The sequence below is a fragment of the Onychomys torridus genome, chromosome 4, assembly GCF_903995425.1.
Source record: "Onychomys torridus chromosome 4, mOncTor1.1, whole genome shotgun sequence".
Taxonomy (NCBI): domain Eukaryota; kingdom Metazoa; phylum Chordata; class Mammalia; order Rodentia; family Cricetidae; genus Onychomys; species Onychomys torridus.
The window spans coordinates 39,205,705-39,217,848 of record NC_050446.1 but is presented as its reverse complement, the minus strand read 5'-3'; the positions used below and the strand labels follow the sequence as shown (position 1 = coordinate 39,217,848).

Here is a 12,144-nt window from a genome sequence, read left to right as displayed (position 1 = left end):
GTATGTATACAGGCTACTGTATTAAAATTAAAAAAACAACAACAGAAACTCAGCCACATTAGAAGCTCAGCAAAAGGTTCAAAACATGGCTAATGCTGGAACTGAGTCCCAGAGGAATTCATTATGACAGCAAAATCCTATGATTAAGCCCTAGTTCTGTTTGACAGATGAGAAAACAGGCTGAGATAGCAAGTTCCTGGCTTCAAGGGCATGTCCTGCCTTGATAATGTGGTTGGCATTCTCATGCAAAGCCTATTCTATCTGCTTTACAAACCCCATTCACTCTACAGAGTTGCTTCATAATAATGCATGTTGCTTAGATGGACTCCTTGGATGTGGCATGTTATAATGTATGTGCATATTCCAGCTGTAATGGCCAACAGGAAAATGCTTAAGCAGTCTTCAGGTTTCATTTCTATGATTCTTTTTTAACACTAGTCTGCAACTTTATTCATGCCGTGTATTGTCTATTTCTTATTCTATTAGGGTATATTGCTCATGCTCTCAAGAAAATCTCACGTACTGGGCTCACAGACATCATCAACATGAAGATTTAGATACAGAGAGATAGAAAAGCAGATAGATGTTAAGTGCTAACTATGTTCACCTTGAAAACACTTGGTACTTGTAGTTTTGGCGATGGAATCCCAATGGCATAGTCAATTAAAACCATACAAAGAATTGTAAGAAAAACTGCAAAATCACTCACTATGGATCGAACCTAAAAATAATGAAAATGCTGTTACTTGAGGGAGCTATAAATAATAAGGAATACCCAGAAGCAGTCTCAAATCATGCTTTATAAATGCTGTGACATAATACTGTGATGTTACATTGTATGCACATTATAAAGTATTATCACTAGCTATGCTTGAATCTGAATACATATCTATGTTCCTCATCCACACATTTCAGAATAAAGATTTATTAAACTGAAATAATGGTGGTCATTTTCTTTTCAAGATTTATTTAAAGTATTTGTTTTGAACCCAAGTATGTGAAAATTTAGAACACAATTAAGGTCATCTGGCCTGAATCTGATGAATTTTAGGCCTCTTTCATAGAAGTTACATTTTAATATTATGAATCTAAAAGAGCATTAAATAAAATCAGCTCTTTTTATTAAAGAAGCATGTTTTAATTACTTAAGGCATGACAATTGGTAATATACAAAAACAGTGTAGGCAAGTTTTTCTTGTATTTAAAACAAATTCTATATAAACCAGTTTAAAAAAAAATTACTCATTCTAGAAAGCCATTATGTGGAGTGCACAGTACATGGCACATGTATGCAGGTCAGAAAAGGACCTCTGTAGATAATGGCCCTCGGTTTCCTCACTGACATGGAACTTCACCAAGCAAGCCAGGTTAAAGGCACAGGCGCATGCAGGTCCACCTCTCTCCCCTTCCAATCTCACTGTTTCTGGGGTTACAGGTTTGCACCTACACACCAACCTTTTTTTTTTTTTCTTAACATGGGTTCTGGGGCTCTGGATTCAGGTTCTCATACTTACAAGGCAAGCACTGCACTGACTGAATCATCCCCCAAGTCCTACAAGGACATGCTTGAGTAATTATCCTTAAGCAATTGTCAATGGTATTTGTTTTCTATTAGTATGCTTTTGCAACATATACACAAAATACTTAGGATTGAGGTTCCCACATACAGTATTAATCAGGTTAAGCTGGGGTGGAGGAAATGAGTCTGTTATCTTAGCAAAGGAGAAGGTGACAGAAAAGGCAGCTCTCTGTGGAAGGGACTCTTTCTGACTCATTTGCCAAAGTAGAATGCTTTTGAGATGTGTATCTCAACCCGAAAACGTCTGTTCGTTTGGTTTTCTTTTCTGTGTCACCCTCTGTCCCTTTTCGTGGTGGAATCAGACATTATAGATGTTACACCACAGATAAATGTTGAACTCATTGATTGTCTACTTCCCAAATATACAGATACATGCACAGTGGGTTAGGGGAAAGGACTGATGCTTTTAAAACAAGAAAAAAAAATGTTCTAGTGAGCATTGCAGGGCTTCTCCATTCAAAGCAGTGGTTCAGTGGGTCGGGACCCCTTTGCATGCAAACAACCTTTCACGGGGTTTGCCTAAGGCCATTGGAAAATACAGGTATTTCCATGATGATTCATAACAGTAGAAAAATTACAGTTATGAAGTAGCAATGAAAATAAATTTATGGTTTAGAACACCAGAAGACAAGGACCGCTGTTAGGAAAGTTGAGAATCAGTACTTAGAGAGCATAACAGTTGTTCCTCTGAGGTAACTATCAGGCTGGGATAGGCCCCTTTGCCCACTGGGAAAGAATGTGACCATCAGTAAGATGACATGTGCTTAGACTTTCCAAAACTGTAAGTGCGGAGGGAAGTGCTGGCACTTTCAGTGAGAAGTGAAACCTGAAGGGCCTGTGCCACCCCAGGTACCCATGTCACGGGAGTGCTCCCCCTTCCTCCCCTTCCCACAGCCAACCTCTAACTTGCCAATTCCCTCATGGCCAAACCTCTTCATGGTTCCCTTCATTCCTTGGTAACTCTTCTTTGTCCTTAAGCATGTGGGATCTCATAACAAAAACTGCACTGTGTATTATTTTTGGGTCAGGAGTATTAGAGCCCGAGTACCTTGGTTGGGAAATACCGGCTCGTCTTGAACTGCTTCAGTGTGGCTGACATGGTGACTGTGGAGAAGAACAGGATCACCGACCAAAAGAGAACATCTGGCACATAGGGATGGCCATGGCCACAGGCGCGCCCAACATACTCACCATGCAGTGATCTGCACTCCTGCACAGGAAGGGAAACAGAGCTGGTAAAGAAAGTCCGGTGCTTTTCTTCCAGAAAGCTAACACCTGATCACCTGATCAGCTAAGATACCAAGACTGTCCGCTGATGGCCCCCACAAGGATTTGGCAGATATGACACTTGCTTTTAAAAGTCTATTTGGGTAGGTATTAAATCTAACATCTATTAAGTTAAAGGTAACAGATGTACTCACAGTGTGGTAAGTCTGATAATGCATAGTTTATACTAACATCAGATACATGATGACAAAGCATTTAAGCATATCATTTTAACCATTTTTTCCCACCAACAGCACAGATAGATGTTCTCATTTATATTTGATATCTGAGAAAGCCAAGGCATGGAGAGATTGAACAATGTACTTCAGCCTCATCAATGCTGTGTGGTAGAGCTGGGCACGTGCACTACTCCTATAGCATATTAAAAACAATAATTAATTAGGAAAACTTATTTAAAACTACCAAGGAAGACAAGAAGTGCACAGGAAAATGATGATATATTATTAAAGAAATGGACCTTGAATCAGATATGGTAACCATTGAACTCAAAGAAAAAGATGAAGAAAAAAATTACTACATGAGCAAGGCAAAATTCATGTCTATTATTCTGAGATATTATATATACACATATATAAATATATCTTTTCTTCTTTCTAAAGAGAAAAAATATTTTTAATTACTTCCTTAGCCATTAGGTGGCAGCAAAGTCAAATAGAACTTCAAGACAAAACAACATTTTATATAAGCATTAAATATTTTGAAAGGGAAAAATATTTCTGTCATCTTGGAAAACTTTTTTACTCTAAAAATTATATTACTCTGTTCCAAAATAAATAAAAATAACAGCTTAAAGAAGCCAGTGAATTCTTTAGTAATCTAGGTATTCTGAAATGAATTGTGCAATCCCAGGAAGAAAATGTAGAGACAGTCTTTTCCCTGAGCCAAACCTCATGCCTCTGAGTCGTCTGTAACATAAAATCAAGTCCTCAGAAAGATTTTAGAATAAACAAGTAGCTACATTGTCATCTGAAACAACCAACCAACCAGTAAACTCTACTTGACCTAGGTGCCCCATCCAAAGATTCTGGAGAAATACTGTCAGTATAATTTATAATCACCTAACAAACCCGGCAGTATCTTTCTTGTTAGCTAAATTTCAATTATTCATGTTGAGCTGATTCAGAGCACAGAAAAACGGCTATTGAAAAACTACAGAATAAGACTCTAGGCATTATTTATGGCTTTAATTTTTCCTTTACTAAAACAGAATAAGTTAAAAAAAAAACTGAGTCCTTGAATTTTTCAATCTTTTTTGTGTGCCTGTTCAAAAAGCTTGGAACAATTACTGAGCAGTGTAATGTGTAGCAGGGCATCTGAGCAGAGGAGGCAAGAGGCCCACATATTGCACACTGAATCATGAACACCTGCAATCTTTCCTGCAGGTGTGAAAGGCTTCTAAGCATTCCCTCGATGCAGCTGGGTCATATCCTTTACTCCTAATAAGACAGATACTAGATCATTCAACTGCCTTATCTATAACAAACCACAATGCTAAGCCTAGTTATTACAACTCAGGCAGATTGTAAAGTATTAGTTTTTCTTGTTTTTCAGGGGACAAGGTCTCTAATTTTGTGACCTGCAATATTCAACATTTGTTTTCAGTTTTATGCTGTCTGTATGTCACAAAGGGAGTGGGAAAGACAGAAACAGGGGGAGAAATGAGTCCTGAAATTCAGAAAGGCAAACAAAATTCAGTCTAACATGGTTTAACTTACAATGGGTACTCAAAAGATAGTTGATAACAAACAGAGTTCTACTAATTACTTGGAAAAAACAAGTTTATGAAATAAGAATTGGAAACTATGAGTGTATTTTCCTGTGTGTGTGTGTATACACATATATACATATATATGCTAAAAAGCATTGAAGCAATTTTCAATCAACTGATAATCACTTGCAAACACTTTTTCTTTTTCTTTTAAATTTTAAGATTAAAATATAATTATAGAGCCGGGTGGTGGTGACACACGCCTTTAATCCCAGCACTTGGGAGGCAGAGGCAGGTGGATCTCTGTGAGTTAGAGGCCAGCCTGGGCTACCAAGTGAGTTCCAGGAAAGGCACAAAGCTACACAGGGAAACCCTGTCTCAAAAAAACATATATATACTTTCTCCTTCCCTTTCCTCCCTCCAAACCTTCCCATATAGCCCCCCATTGTTCTCTTAAAATTCATGGCCTCTTCTCCATTAATTATTATTATATGCATATATGATTAAACTATGCCTAAATATTCTTTAGAATGGTTGACTTTGAGATATTGCTGACTAGACTTACATATGCACACAGAGACAGAAATCTAAGTATACTAGCTTGCCATAAAGTTGAATTAAACAGTAAACACATGAGATGGAAGTAGTCTGTAATAGGCTTTCTCCTGAGCCACCAACCAACTCCCAAAACATGACATAAAAACTTACTACTAGTTATGAATGCTTGGCCTTGGCTTATGCTTGTCTTGCTAGCTTTTGTAACTTAATTTAAATTGTTTCTCTTCATCTTAGTTTTGTCTCAGGGCTTTTTTCCTTTCTTTCCCTCTGTATATCCTACTCTGTGTCTGTCTGTCTTTTTCCCTCATTCATTTCTCTTTCCTGTTCTCTTCTCTCTAGTCTAGATTCCTCCTCCTACTTATTCTCTCTGCCCATCAGCCCCATCTATCCTTCTACTCCCTAGCTATTGGCTATTCAGCTTTTAATTAGACCAATCACAAGACTTAGGCAGGCAAGGTAAAACAGCAACACATCTGTAGATAATTAAACAAATGTATCATAAGCAAATGTAACAAATCTTTACATAGTTAAAGTAACATTCCATAACAGTAGTTCAACATAATCATTCAGTATTTATCAAATATTTAACCCTTTGATTTTGATCCTTTGCCCTTTCTGAGTTAGCAAGGTATAAATTAGTAATCATGAGATATATTATGATAAAATTAAATAATATATGATATGCCACAAATAATATGTAAATTAAATGTTACATCACTATTTTCACAAATCTAGTTATAATAGTCATTAATATAATGATTTGTTAACGTATACATTGGAAAATAATTATGGTTGTGCTGAGGAAAAAACACCATAACATAAATTAATTAATTTTCATTGACAAGAATCATAGGGCTTTTTCTTTGTATAACATTCATTCTCATGATTAAGAATATTTCTGGTCAAGAATAGAAATTATCTGTTGAAAACTCTGATACCAACTAATGAAAAATGATATGAAATTTCTTACAGAACAGTAACGTATACTAGAGAACTTTAAAAATTAAAATAAGTCACCAAATGTTAAATTTTCTTTGTCTCTAAAATATTTTTCACAATCTTCTAGTTGAGCTCAAAACTTTTATTTTCAAATGTTGGGTGGGAAGGGAGGTAGGGAAGGATCTGGGAGGAAGTGGGAAAGGGGAAAATACTATCAAAATATATTTATTAAAAAATCTTAAGTAAAAAACGTGAAAATAATTCACTTACAACTAACTATATCAATTGTGTATAAGTCCATCTTTTAGAAGGCTATTATTCAGGATTGGCTAATATATATAATAAACTTCTCTATTTAGCATTAAATAACTCAGAAAATATGTAAAACATGAATTATTTTGTTGAATAATTCAGACTGAAATATTTTGAATTTGTACTGAAAAGGAAATAAGAGATAACTGATACAGAAAGGGGCTCTTTAGACATAATACAATTTATAAACAGGGAACCTAGAAAGAACACTCACTACAAAGCACATCCACCATGACCCCAAACCTAAGTGTTCAATAAAGTTCATTGTTCTTTCTTGTTTAGATCATCAGCTCCTTTACTGATTAATTTAAAAGACTTTCTGGGTGCAAGAAACCTGGTTGCATTACTTTTCTAGGGAAATGTAGGTGTAAGAGAACAAATGTTAACCACAAAAAAAGACAAGAGTAAGTGAAGGCCTTTTCTAAAGAAAATGACAAGGGACTGCTCTTTTCAAGATGATCGGATTTAAAAGAGTAATATCTGTAACCTACAAAACTCAACATTTAATTTCTGTTTTATGCTAACTGTATGTCTCACACATGGGAAGAGGGGGAGGAAGAGGGAGAGAAAAGAAAGGTCATAAAATATAGGCCAGGGTTGAATTGTAAACCAAGAGTAAGTCATTTGATTTTAATTCTGGAGGAACATATAAAATGGAAATAGATAAAAGGTCATATCCTTCTTAAATAAAAATATTTAGAGGCTTGTAGTATTTATATAACAAAAGTATTTCTATGTTCCATTAACTGACTCACTTACTATAGCATTGTTTGATCAAATGAGGTTGAATTTATTTGTCTTTGTGCTAATGACTATAAAGAAATTTGTGAACATAAAAGTAGGCAAAGTTGCAAAAGCTTTGGATAGTAATACATATAACTAGAAGGAATAAAAAAGAAAGTGGGCTATTAAGGGATTCCTGTACTTATTACTGTACTGTATTATAAAGCACAATACTTGTTTGTTACCCGAATTTCACTGGACAGAAATAATTGAAGCTTGTGAATACAGATTCTAAGAGATGCACATACACACATGGAGCCAGAGTAAGAACAGAGAAATAATCCTGTGAGAAAAAAAATTACGAAGGGCCCAGGCAATAAAGCAAAGGTACAGGATTTCATCATTATAGGCCAAAATATGTCTACCCCCTCCCCCCCTTTATTTTAAAAGACTAAAGAATAAAAATGGAAGTTGGAAACCTATTGAGAAACATGTGAGAGTTTTCTTTTTAACTATCACGTTCATCTAGTCTAGTATTTATAGCAGAATATCAGCCCCATCCTCTCCCCTCAGCCTGTTCTGAAACATGTAGAGTAAGGGGAAATATCCTAGGTACTTCATGTGCAAGGTAGAATGTACCCTACCATGATGGTCACCAGGACTAGTATTTAACGTTTTCAGCTGACTTTAGTTCTGTTCTTCTGTTTGTGCAAACTTTCAGAGCAACTCAGGTCTATGAGAAGAAACATTTCTATGAGGAATGAAAACCCCAAGTATGGATGGATATCTGACATGGAGGGACTTTAAAACAAAGCTATCACTTGTATAAGTTTGTATTTTCTAAATTCTTACCTTAGTTGCAATAACTGATTAAAAATGTCAATAAAAGTCTTTACAGTAAATGACTCAAGATGTGAATTCTTGTGCCATGTTTTACTTACTGACACACTTAGGTTCCCCCAAATAATGTCAGAGGCAGAAATATTGGACTCCCTCCATTCCTTCAGTGTATCATTGCTGGGACTATGTGGCTCCATACAGTTACATCTGAAAGAGAAAAATAATTTCTTTTCTGAAATTCAAAGCATATACTCGAGGAGTCATTTTCCTAGATAAAGCATTCATCCATCTGACAGACAAGCAGCTGGGTCATCTAAACCACTCTCTGAAAAACTATACCAACAATCAGAACTAGAATGCTTGGATACTGCACCACTCAGCGGTTTTTCCTAGAATGAGGGATCATTCCAATATCTACTTGCCTTATAAGTTATAAAACACCTGGAAAAATCATAAATATCCTACTTTAGTTATTTGTATAATCATATTAACACAAAATGGAATGACAATTAATTCACGCTCTGAAGGTCACATTTCGCTTTGACATACAATTCTAATTTAGAGCTTGATTGAAGCAAAAGCCCTAGACAGCTCAGTATTATACATGCCTTTGTGATGAGTGACAGTCCTACTAGAGATCAAACAATCAATATACATTTTTAATGCACACTGTGTATGAGGTTCTGTGATGGATACTGGATTAATTTCTAATCCTTTCACTTTGTCTATTGGGAAGCATTCTCCTATAGAGGCATACTTCAAATGGTGCTTGGGCTCCACAGTAACCCACATAGGCCACACAGCTGGAAAGTGCATTAGACTGCTACTGTGGTTATGTTACTAGAACTGTAGAACTTACTTCCAGTGCTAAGATTATTTCTATTGGAAAGCATCTCTCAGCCTAGGAAACTCTCAGTTTCTACTACAGGAACTTGCTTTGTTCATTCCCACAAGTCTTTCATGCTTCATTGCTGTGGAGATATGTGTGCTGTGAATGTGTTGCTCTGATTGGTTAATGAAGTACTTATTGGCCAGTAGCCAGGCAGGAAGTATAGGCAGGACAAAGAGAGAGGAGAGTTCTAGGAACAGGAGGGCTGAGTCAGGAGACACTGCCAGCTGCCACCATGAGAAGCAAGATATGAAGGTAGAACTGGGAAAAAATACCAAGCCATGTGGCTAAACATAAATAAGAATTATGGATTAATTTAAATGTAAGAGCTAGTCAGTAATAAGCTTGAGCTAATGGCCATACAGTTTGTAAATAACATAAGCCTCTGTGTGTTTACTTGGGTTTGAGCAGCTGTGGGACTGGCGAGTGAGAGAGATTTGTCCTGATCACTGCCAGGCTGGGACACAGGAAATCTCAGCTACACTTCATGGAGTTATACAGTCCATTACTAGAAGACATTCTACTTGAGATGGGCTGTAAGGGCAGGCACAGTTCTGGCCCTCACTAGGGGAACATGGAGTTCCTCCAGCTGAGCTCACTTGGAGAAAGTTCCAGGGGGCAAGTTAGTGACAAGGGTTTTAAGGGAATGGGAAATGGAAGTATTTGCTACCATGGATAGTTCAATGACCTTCACTGGCAGCACAGAGAAGAATACTAGCAAAAAGAAACAAAGGCACAGATTTGCAGCCACAGTGATTAATTATGGCTGGTCCCAAAGTTCCAGATATTATGATAGAATACAAGTTTTTGTGTCAGGAAACTCAATCATCTATGAAACCATGGGCAAATGACTCAACCACTATCTATATATTTTTCATTTTATGTGAACTGGGGTTGAGAATGCTCACCTATTAGGACCAATATGAGGAATAGGTTAACATCACACACAGAGGGGTGTGAGTGTGTGTGTGTCTGCATTTCTCTGTCTCTTAGACAGGTGTGTGTATGTGTATGTCTGTGTTTGTGTGTATGTGTGTGATGTCTCTGCTTCTCTCTGTCTCTCACCTACCCCTCCCTGTCTGAGTCTCTGTCTCTTGTCTCTCTTGTGTGCATATATGATGTTTAGTACACATTTGGCTCTCTTTGGAATTGTGGCTGCTCTCATCATAATCATTATTATTTTCTAGTTCCATTGTTTAACAAATATTAAAATTTCACCCAAACATAAAAGGAACATCAGTGCATTCCTAACATGCTAAAGTTCTCTTCATTTTCTTTCAAAGGAAACTTGTATGCAGTCAACTTTACTTATCCAGATTCTGCATTCAGTTTCAATCAACTGTGATTTAAAAATATTCAGAGAAAAACTGTATCTTTACTGAACCCATGTGGATTTATTCCTTGTCATCATCTCCTAAAAATGCAGGGTGACAACTATTTAGATTGAGTCATATATCATATGACATAGATATGATACAAGAAAGTATGTGTAGGTTATATGAAAATACTACACAATTGTATGGGAAGAATAACTTAGTCAAGTCCATACTAACAGAATTAGATTTGAATCCTTATTTGACCCTGTAATTCCTGTTCTTTCAGCCATGATATGCTGCTTCTAGATATAAGTGGGTGCCATTTATATCAGGACACCTAGAAAAGTGAAAATGTTCCAGATCAAATGAAGTGATCTACACTTCACTATGCCTCCCCTATTTCCTTTATCAGGACCCGTCTCTTAAGATATCCCCTCCAATGCCCTGCACTCTAGCTCTTTATTATGGCAGCTACATTACCTCCACTGCTCTTATTCCTGTTGCTCAGTGTCCTGTTTCTTTGGGCCCTATATAAACTTGGTGATGTGGCTTCTCCATCCACTTTGCTCACTGTTGTATGGATTTCTTTGGGGCAGTGGTCTCTGCTATTTTGAGTGACTGCATTGTGTTAGTATGTACAAGGGCATATTGTGCCACTGCATTCCTGGTATTCTGTTTTCATTTACATGTTAACAGCGATTTTCTGAAAGTGTCAAGCTAGATATCTGATATAAAAGTGGCAAACTCAAAGGAGAGACATATTTTGGAGTGTACATTAGTTACTTATGCCTCCCTGTCAGGGTTCTATGTCTAATCACTTTTCTAAAATCAGTTCCAAGTTGGAAAAATATTTGTCTATAAAATATTTATTTTATACATAAAGACATCGTGAATAGCCACGAGAATCACTGCTTTCTCTAGAGTTCACACACTAGATATCAGAACTCTCAACAATCAGGTTTCATGGTATGCATGCTTACATAGAAAGTTTAAGTTATCTCTGGGAATTCTCATGCAGCTGTCAGTGAAGTGTCTGTCTAGCAGTGTGAGACCTGGGGTCAATGCTTAGTACAGAACCAGGGAAAAAAGTAAACAATCTCTGTACTACCCCTGAAGGCTCAAAAGGGACTTCTGAATCCTGGGCTCTCATTCTCTTAAACATGAATCAAGAATAAAATGAGGAAAACTTCATATCCTCCCTTGTTATGAACTCAATTCAAAGTATTCAGAGCCAACATAAAATCTAAAGCAAAGAAATAAAACAAAAATCAGAAGTAAGCTCTGAGGGGATAAAGCCTGAGTGAAGAACAAATTCTTGTTAATTTCACCCAAACCAATTTCTAGGGACTCTATCAATAATATGGAAGTATAAATTGTGGGCAAATTTCTAAACAGTCTTATTAAATAAGAAACATGGAGCCAAATACAGGGGTAATAGCTGAATAGATCAGAGAAATAGTGAATAGCCATGACTAGCCTTAGCTTACCACCACATAGTAGCTTCCCCAGAGAGCTTCTTCCTGTCTGACCTGTGCTTATATTGCCTTCCTGTTCTGCCTTCTCATTGGCTCTAAGCCCAGACACATCACTTCCTCATCACTGCCTGTCTATACAGACCTCTAGGTCTCTATGGTTGGTACTGGGATTAAAGGCTCGTGTCACCATGCTTGGCTGTGTCCTTGACACCAGACTCTGCCTGCCATGTGGTCAGATTAACAGCATGTGCTACCACCGCCTGACTTCTGTTTATGGCTTGCTATGTGACCTTTGATCTCCAGGCAAACTTTATTTATTAACATACAAATAAAATATCACATTTCAGCACAAATAAAATATCACCACATTTCTCCTTTTTATTCTAATAAAAAGAAGTTATAACTAATATAAGAAAAACTACAAACAATAAGCATGATAACTATATACTATATATAAACAATAAATACCCCAACAATGTCTAGTCCATTTGCATTTGACAAACTCAGATAAAACATTC

The 12,144-nt window shown here is 36.8% G+C and overlaps 1 protein-coding gene across 6 annotated transcripts in view; it reads right to left on the bottom strand.

The window, feature by feature from the left end:
• Positions 1-12,144, bottom strand: part of Slc4a10 (solute carrier family 4 member 10) — a 276,084-nt gene that overhangs the window by 36,636 nt on the left and 227,304 nt on the right. For all 6 annotated transcript variants that reach the window (XM_036185514.1, XM_036185518.1, XM_036185516.1 and 3 more), the window contains 3 exons: positions 8,048-8,153; positions 2,628-2,789; positions 608-721 (listed from right to left, as the gene is read on the bottom strand). In XM_036185514.1, the coding sequence (XP_036041407.1) occupies positions 608-721; positions 2,628-2,789; positions 8,048-8,153 (382 nt within the window). The remainder of the gene's footprint in view (positions 1-607; positions 722-2,627; positions 2,790-8,047; positions 8,154-12,144) is intronic.